This window comes from Hordeum vulgare, chromosome 5H (assembly GCF_904849725.1).
Source record: "Hordeum vulgare subsp. vulgare chromosome 5H, MorexV3_pseudomolecules_assembly, whole genome shotgun sequence".
Taxonomy (NCBI): domain Eukaryota; kingdom Viridiplantae; phylum Streptophyta; class Magnoliopsida; order Poales; family Poaceae; genus Hordeum; species Hordeum vulgare.
Window position 1 is genome coordinate 460,368,976 of NC_058522.1, and position 9,391 is coordinate 460,378,366.

General features: G+C 49.8%; 1 protein-coding gene across 1 annotated transcript; it reads right to left on the minus strand.

The window, feature by feature from the left end:
• Positions 1-6,418: 6,418 nt before the first annotated feature.
• LOC123395815 lies at positions 6,419-7,593 on the minus strand. The gene is made up of 2 exons (XM_045090850.1): positions 7,233-7,593; positions 6,419-7,146 (listed from the first exon to the last, which is right to left on the minus strand). The coding sequence occupies exons 1-2, from the start codon at positions 7,410-7,412 to the stop codon at positions 6,658-6,660; spliced, it is 669 nt and encodes a 222-aa protein (XP_044946785.1). The 5' UTR covers positions 7,413-7,593; the 3' UTR covers positions 6,419-6,657.
• Positions 7,594-9,391: the final 1,798 nt, after the last annotated feature.

The window sequence follows — 9,391 nt, forward strand, 5'->3', positions numbered from 1 at the left end:
ACAACCAGTCATACCAAACGGTTCCATCAATTGTACTCTACAAGGAAATGGTATTGCTTTCATGACAATTAGGTACAAAAAAAGGATCTACTTCATTCCAAACATAAGTAGCAAACATACAGTCAGAAACATAATAATAATTAGTACAAGAACAATGCATATTGCAGAGTTTCTGGAAATAAAAATAAAAATAACATGATGGCATCAAAGCCTGCGAATAAAAAAGCAAAGGGGCTTACCAGCACAGTTATCATCAACAATCTCGGATGCACTGACGCGATAAAATCCATTGGAGGCATCTTCGTTACTATCTATTTCTGCCATCAACTCAGAGAAGATTTCTTTCACACAGCATCCACAGTTTCTGACGCCGTTAGGTATTGGACGCCCGTAATACTACTGAACGTCAGGTAGGTGACGACGGTACCTATAGAGGCCCGAGGGTGTGTGGACGGGGAGATAAGCGGCTTAGAGCATCTCTAGTATAACCCTCGAACCCTCAAACCCTTAAAAATAACCGTTTTTTTTACAGTTTTCATCGGAAAAACGGCGTAGACTAGAACCCTTAAACCCGTAAAAAAATTAGAGGTCGAACCCTCAAACCCCTTCCCAGCCTGTAGAAAATAAGCCAGTAATACCATCGTGTCGTATCCATTACGTATTCTCTGTTCCTAACCGGCAAAAATAAGCGCGTAGTTATGAGCTTGGCTCGTTCCCGCAACCCGCGTCATGGCGGAGCTCGACTCGTTCCCGCGGCGTGGCGGAGGAGGAGTGCGCGAGGGCACCTTCCCTTCTCACTTTTCAATAGCATGTGGAAAAGAGACCCTTATAAAGGGGTCCAACTTCTCCTCCACTAGCGGGGTGGGACTAAACATCCCACCACCTTATCATGCCACCACCTACATGGGTCCTTTTAGATTTTTCTGAAATTCTCTAATGGGCCTAAAGCCCACTACCAATTTCAACAGTGTGCACATCTTCTTACGACACTCAATGCAGTATTGTATGGTTCATTCGGTTGAAATTTCTTCCACGCCATAGTCCGAAACGGAATGGCCTCCTTTGTAGGTACTTCCAACAGGGTGCTTGATTTTCTCGGCACATACATAGCAATTTTCCATGTCATGCTTATTTCCTGGGATGTACTTACAATCAACTTTTTGTTTACGGCCACCTATGAAAAAAATAACCGCGTTAGGTTTCCCAGAAGTAAATACAACCAGTCATACCAAACATTCCATCAATTGTACTCTACAAGGAAATGGTATTGCTTTCATGACAATTAGGTAAAAAAAAGGATCTACTTCATTCCAAACATAAGTAGCAAACATACAGTCAGAAACATAATAATAATTAGTACAAGAACAATGCATATTGCAGAGTTTCTGGAAATAAAAATAAAAATAATATGATGGCATCAAAGCCTGCGAATAAAAAAGCAAAGGGGCTTACCAGCACAGTTATCATCAACAATCTCGGATGCACTGACGCGATAAAATCCATTGGAGGCATCTTCGTTACTATCTATTTCTGCCATCAACTCAGAGAAGATTTCTTTCACACAGCATCCACAGTTTCTGACGCCGTTAGGTATTGGACGTCCGTAATACTACTGAACGTCAGGTAGGTGACGACGGTACCTATAGAGGCCCGAGGGTGTGTGGACGGGGAGATAAGCGGCTTAGAGCATCTCTAGTATAACCCTCGAACCCTCAAACCCTTAAAAATAACCGTTTTTTTTACAGTTTTCATCGGAAAAACGGCGTAGACTAGAACCCTTAAACCCGTAAAAAAAATTAGAGGTCGAAACCTCAAACCCCTTCCCAGCCTGTAGAAGTGAGGGTTGGGGGGAAAAATGCCCCCAACCCGCACTCATTTTCCCTCCTCGCGCGGGAGGCAGTTGGTGCCCCCGCGCGAGAGGAAATAGCTCGGCCGCATCTCGCCCCGCCGCCGGCCTGCGCTCCGGCCGCCGCCCCTCCGCCCCCGGCCGTTGACCCGCCGCCCCTCCGCGCCCCGCGCCCCCGCCGTGGCCTCGTCGACCCGCCGCCCCGCGCTCCGGCCGCCGCCTCGCGCTCCGGCAGCCGCCCCTCCGCCCCTCCGCGACTCCGCGCCCCGGCCACCGCCCCGCCGCGCCCCGGCCGCCGCCCCTCCACGCCCGCCGCCGTCCGCATCTCGCCTCGCCGCTGCCCCTCCGCCCCGGCCGCCGCCCCTCCGCTCCGGCCGACGCCCCGTCGTCCCCACGCTCTGGCCGCCGTCCTGCCGCCCCTCCGCGCCCCGCCGCCCCTCCGCTCACCGGTGAGTTTTTTTTTTACTTTTTTAGTTTTAAATTTTTGATTCGGACATTGAATTTGTGATATGTCATATGATGAAATGTGATGGAATGTGTGATATATGAATGACAGTTTTAAGGTTTGGGGTTGGGGCAAAGACTAGAATCCTCAAACCCAACCCTTATAACGGAATACGGAATATTTCATTATAAGGGTTGGGTTTGAGGGTTCTAGTCTTTGCCCCTGTTTTTCAACCCTTAAAAGTGTCGAAAATGTGCAATTCTCAACTCTTAAAACTGGTTTTTGTTTTAAGAGTTCTACTAGAGATGCTCTTACACGGAACGGATCACCGACGGAGACGTTTCCCGGGCACGCTTAGACTGCAGTCGGGCGCTCCTGAGAAGTTCAGTTGTTGTAGTTTTGGATTAATCCTTGTTTATCTATTGACAGAAGGGAGTTATTTTAAGATACACATAGTCAATAATTGTAAAATCTGAACTTCTCCGAATATCTTTCGGGGCATTAGGATTGCACACGTGATACTGGTAGATGTGAGTGAAGTCTGAAACAAACCCTGTGGTTGTAGGCACAGTCGCAAATGAACCCCCACCTCCAAATCCCTGAAGTCCATGCCCTGAACTCTCTAATCCCGGTTTTTTTCATCCTTGTGTGCTTAGCCAAACGCCGGGATTCCTATATGGCTCGGGAAAGGCCGGGAACAGGCTGATTCGGCACCTGCAGGTGGGTCTCAGACCATTACCTGGTCGAGCCGGACTAGCTCGGCTCTGTTCGTCTTCTACTCCCTCCGCGCCTCTGTTCCTCCTCCTCTGCGCGAACCCCGATGCGCCTCTCTTCCTCCTCCTCTGCGGCGACGGGGACGACCAGTTGATGATCGCGGCGCCTTCCTCCCGCAACGCCTGCAGTAAATCGCCGGCTCGTAATCCATCGGCTGCTCACGATAGGCCACCGGCGACCTGGCCGCAACGCCCCTCCGTCGAATCCCTCGTGAAGCGGCGGAACCAACGGACAAGGACGACATAGCCGCCCTCTCTTGCTCGCCCTCTGGGCCCCTCTCGCGCCCTCTCTTGCTCGCCCTCTCGCGCCCTCTCTTGCTCGGAAGAACCCTAGAAATCCCCACCTGCGCCCCCTGTTAGAAGAAAAGGAGCTGCCCGAGCACTATTCGCAATCCTGGCGCCACGTCAGCAAATCCTGGTATAAAACGAGCTTACGGATTAAAAAATCCGGGATTAGAGAGTTCAGGGCATGGACTTCAGGGATTTGGAGGTGGGGGTTCATTTGCGACTGTGCCTACAACCACAGGGTTTGTTTCAGACTTCACTCTAGATGTAGATATATCTAAAGTATTTCCTCTGCAAACTTCTATAAGACTTTTTAGTAGGCGGTAACATTAATTAAGTTACTGAATTCACTTTTTTTTCTTGTAGGCGGTCTTTATAACACAAATGTTGATGTAGGACAGAAGAGGCAGAGATCACTTCATTGTTATGCATGCGAGGGTGAAATGAAGCATCCAACCAGCGGATTTTCAGCTGGGTGTCGTGCTGATGCTTGCTACGACTGAGCGTTATGTGCAGATGATGACAACACTCTCCCTTTAGCAGCTTAAAATGGGAGGCCTTATTTGCGGGATTCTTATGCTTTGCTAGACATTTGGATTCGAGCTAATTAACCTATATATGTTCATGTGCCAAATGATGAAACTAGTGTATTATTATATGCAATGACTATACCACATTAGCAATTCAGAGGCTCTTTAGTCGCGACGATGAATTACCATGCATGGATGATTGTTCAAAACTCATGTTAACAATTGTTAAGAATTCATTAAAGCATCTCCAACTGTGGCTGTAAAAAACCCGCGCGTGGAAAAGTTGCATTTTAGCGCGGAGCGGTTGAGCGCGCTCGAGCGGGCGCAAAAAATCCCGGCGCACCGGAAAAATTTGTGCGCGCGAAAAAAGGCGGCCGAGGCTCGCTAGATTAGACATGCACTATAAATCCAGCGCCTCTTTCACGCGTCCTTCCACCGCTCCCATGCGTCCCTCGCCTCGCCACACGTCCCGTGCCGCTCTCTCGGCTCGCCTCGCCGCCGCTGCGCCGCCACGGAACTTCGGGCTACCGCGACGTCCGCGCGCGCCCCTCCTACACCTTCTACACCGACATCCGTTCCGACGACTTGTGCCTCGGCCTCTGCACTTTCGACATCGTCGACGATGTCGCCCGCGCGTACGACGCGACCGCGTGGCGCCTCAACCGGCCTCGTAGGGACATGAATTTTCCCGAGGTGATGACGCGGGAGTGGGCGCAGCGGCTTACGCCTCCCCCCGGGTTGTCACCGAAGAGGACCGTCGCCGGAACCGAAGGCGAGAGCGTCTCCTCGGCATCGCTGAGATGGACGAACATACCATGGCGGAGTGACGCCAACAGTTTCCGCAGGACGTCCTCCATAGGGCGGAGCAAGCCTCCTATCGTGAGGACAGGCGTACGTGGAAGCAAGCCGCACCCTTCAAGATGGAAGCTCAAGAAAGCATCAACTTGGTCCTCCAGCGATGAACGATGGGCTGACGATTTCATCACCACGAAGGAGTCGAACACCATCGTGCCGGAGGAAGGCAGCGATGAGTAGTTTATCGTTTTTTATTATGTACTACTTCTTTCGTTCCTAAATATATGTCTTTTTAGAGGTTTCACTAAAATACTACTCACTGATGTATGTAGACATACTTTAGAATGTAGATTCATCTATTTTGCTTCGTACGTAGTCCTCTAGTAATATCTTTAAAAAGACTTATATTTAGAAACGGAGGGAGTAAATGAACTATCGATGAGGAGTAGTTTCTATCTATGTGAACTATCTATACTATCCATCGTCTTTTATCTTGTATTTACGATAGAATGTGCAAGTCGAATTTTTATTGTGTCGAACTTTTAGCTCTTTTGCTGGACCGGCACGCGTTTTTTTTTTCAAACGGTCGCTGAAGCCAGCGCTCTGTGGCGCGAAAATATATATTATTCCCGCGTTGTAAAGTTTTTTTACGCGCCGTGCGTTGTGCACTGAAAATATATTATTCCACTTGGTCGTAACTGCCATGCTGTTACCCTTCCGAAGCATGGATGCGACTAGATGGACATATTTTCTTGACTTCATGTTTTTGCACCCTAGGACGTGCTTCGATCGTAGTCCACGTAGCACTATCTGGAATTAAGATTCTGGTGACCTTTAATTTCCTTCCCTGAAGTTAAGTTTTCGTTTCAATTTCCGAGCCTTGGTAAGGCCGCTCATCATTGCACAGGAGGTACTACTTTTATTGGAAGCCTCCAATCTAAGTACTAGTAGTATCGTCTCATGTTTGCTGAATGCTGATTGCCGTATCTTTCGAAGCCAACGCCGATGTACCACACCACATGCGATGCAAGAGCGCAGTCTTCGGTTCTCCAACTGTCCTACTACTAGTTAAAAGCACTCCTTGACTGAATCCTCAAGCACTCTGCCGTCAAAGCTCTGGCCGTCGGCTCTCTGACTTATGCACAGTCCCACACATTATCTGCGTCTCTGAATTGCGGCATGCTGTATCGATTTGCAGTGCTGAGTATATCACAGATCACAATCCACGCATCATGGCCGTAGGCTGGAGCGTTGTCGACAATGTGGACCGCAGTGGAGCACCGGAGTGCTCGGCCGGTCCCTCCCAGCGACTCAGCGGATGCCAATGCTTTGGCATCCAGTTCTCTTTCCCTTTTGGTCGTGTAGCCAGTCGTGCGTGCGTGCGTGCCTTTATATATTCGGTGGTGCGATATTCTGTCTTTAGCTCTTCCAAGTGGAACAAAAAACTGCTTTGGATGGAAAGATATCTACAGAAGAAGAAACAACATTAGCAGTGGGAAAACAGATTCGCCACAAAGGCATTACCATTTTCCATTTCTGCTCTTCTTCTTCTCTGAACTTTATTTCTGCTCTTCTGAAACATCATGGGGACCAAAGCTAAACTAACTAACTAGTATATCATGATCATGTTGGGTGAAGCTCTGGGGATCAGAAAGTAGATACATGTGAGTTATTGATATCACGGTTACTCTGACAAGTTCTTCCAAGGAGAAGAACAACAAGATCACAACAGCACTCTCAAGTCTCAAATCAAGGAGGAGGCCAAAGACACCTGAAATAGATATTCGTCACACATCTCGTACCCCTGTATATAGATTATTAGGTGTGATTTTCATGTGCTTCCCGGTATTAGGTGCAAGGTTAAACCAAATACCGACGAGCACATAGAAAATACCCCAGTCTTAGCTAAGCAGGTCGGTGTGTCTGCTAACGAACGGGCGGCTCAATTATAAACTTGTTGCTTGTTAATGGCGGCGCCGCCGCTTAACTCGTTGTGATCTTGTTGTGACTGTACGCAGGACGCGGACTCGCGGCCAGGTTGCGGCCGCTGCTCTGCTTGCGCCATTTCCACGAGTCGGCCGGCGTGCTGGGCAGCGGCGGCACGGCGGGGCGACGGCACAGCCCGAACGGCCACCCCTCGCAGTTCCTGAAGCCGTCCCACGTCGCCGGCGGGTCCATGTCCGTCAACGACGCCACGGTCGCCGCCCTGCTCGTGCTGCGCGTGAAGAAGCTCTTCACCGAGAAGAAGGCCTCGCTCTCCACGTCGCCGGCGTCGCTGCCCGCCTCCGCCTCTGCCCCTTCCTTCTCCTCCCCCACCAGGACGTGCTTCTCAGGGCTCGACACCTTCTCCAGAACGCTCCTCGGGTCGAGCGGGGTGAAGAACCAGATGAAGGCGCTGGACAGAGCCGGCGAGTCCACGCTGCACCTCGACTCCTTCCTCAGCTGCCGGTTCCTAATCTCGTTGAGTATCACCTGCGGCACCAACGCAAGACATCTTGATCACTCTGCTGTTACTCATGGCCTCGAGTAAACTGAGCAAGAACATGCTCGTCCGTTACCTGCTTCGTGTCGAGCGCGTCGTCGTCGTCGTCGTCGTCGGAGCTCCACCCGGCGCCGGGGATCCTGATGCAGGGGACATGGCAGTGCGCGTAGGTCTCCCTGATGAGGCAGGAGAGGGACTTGCAGTGGTTAGCGGCCGGGAGCCTGGGGTGGTGGTGGTGGTGCGCCAAGCAAGGCATTGCTACTCCTTGGTGTGCGATCGATCTGGTCGAGTTGCTTGTGAAATGCTCATGCGATCGGTGATGGATGCTTGTATGTATGTGGCATCTGGTGAAGAGCGAGCGAGCGGTGCGTATAAATAACGGGATCTTGTCGCCGTGGCCGGCGAATGGGGTTTTTCTTGGGCTGAGCGGGGATGGATGTGGACGCGCATGACAAGCGCCCCGCAACTTAAAAGATGGCTAGGCTCTCCATTGTATCGGAGGTCCGTAGCTACTAGCGAGTTCATAATCTTTGGGTTCAAGCCTAAGTAACAAATATTCGAGCTCGACAGTGTACTAGACATTGACTGACTTTTTTTTCAGTTAGGCTAAGCAGGGCTTTTGGCACATAAATACATATTTTTAAAACCCTGATAAGTGTCACACGTATGGCACAAATATATGATAACTACGAACGTTTTTTATGGTAAGTTCAGTGATGCAAGGATGCCAACTTTAGTTGTAAAGTTATATAGTAAAAAAGAAACTTTAGTGGTAAAGTATGACAACTTTCTGTGTGAGTTTAAATTTTTTTTGGAGGGTGGTAATTACAGTTGTAAGAAACGTCCGGACTAGATTGCTTCATGCCACACATATGACACTTATCATTTTTTTAAACAAAGATAAAAGGTTTGTCTCATCCATGAATTAAGTAGAAGAAATTTGTCCAACTAATTAATGAAAAAAAATGGACAAAGCCCATCATAATTCGCTGAGTGGCGCACACATGCCACATCAAACACACAGACATGATACATCAAGCACACGCCTCTGTGAAGACCGTCTCGTCGAGATAGCACACATACGTCATCGTCATCGTTTCTTTTTAACCATGCGGCACTCTCTGCGAAGCCTTTGGTTTAGCGTATCTATCGGTCGACAACAATGAAGGACCGAAACCACATCGTTTGTACGTCATCAGCGCACGCCAGACCGAGCGTCGACGATTGCACAAACCGTAGCTCCACAACTACAACCACAGCTCGTTGTTTATAACACACAAGGTTTCCTGACCCGATCGAGGTACGGTACCAACCAAACCGGTAAGTATGGGTGCTCTTTTCGGGTGAAACGTCGCTGTTGAGATAAACCGGCCGTCTTGACCACACGATCGACACGCGCGTGAGCGCGTATGCATGTAATACTAGTATGTATGTGGGTTTTCAGTTGCGGCGGCAGCGTCAGATCATGCGTCCACCGGCCGGTCCAAGCCGCCAGCACTACATATGAATACTACTCCGCCTCCATCGTGCCCTCGCCGGTGCAGCGCCGTCTTGAAGCAAACGCCAACACCAACCTCGCACCCACTCGACTCGAACTCGATGATGCCGGTCGACCAAAAAAACGAAGAACATGTATATATGCATCGATCCTTGACGTAGATGGGATTTCTGTTGGCGGTTTGACGTAGCTTTCGGGGGCATGTGGGAGGATCAAAGATTACGACGCGCGGAGAGTGATCTTGTTTGCCATCGGTCGTTCCTGAGAAGGAAATGCTTAGGTCAGCCCGAGACAAAATGGGAGGCTTACCGGTCACACGAGGCGGTTCCGTTTCTGCATAGCAGCACGGTGCCAACAAAGTACCGCCTGAAAGTTTGATTGCAGCCAGGACGGCAGCTAGCTAGTTAGGATTTCATTTGTTGCTGCAAGGGACTTTTTTAGACAAAAAACGCCCCAAGTCGAGGAAATAAGCAGCAAGCATTCATTTCAGCTGCTGGCTGTACGGGGACTCATAAAACAGGTGAGCATGAGGACAAGTGACTGGTGGCAGCACCAAGTCATGGTCACTAAACAACATTGACGAAAAGAGATGTACAACTTTCAAGTAGCAGCCCATTAGAAGATCTACAGCCATACCCTTCAAATCGGGACCCTTCCCGCGGACACCGGATGCGTCCGCAGGCACTGACCGATCACGACTCAAGTAATTCATTATGCATCCGGATATCTCATATTAG

Coding starts and splice junctions, on each gene's coding strand:
- LOC123395815 (XM_045090850.1), bottom strand. CDS start 7,412: ATGCCTTGCTTGGCGCACCACCACCACCACCCCAGGCTCCCGGCCGCT. Junction 7,147..7,232: donor ACGCGCTCGACACGAAGCAG/GTAACGGACGAG, acceptor TTGGTGCCGCAG/GTGATACTCAACGAGATTAG.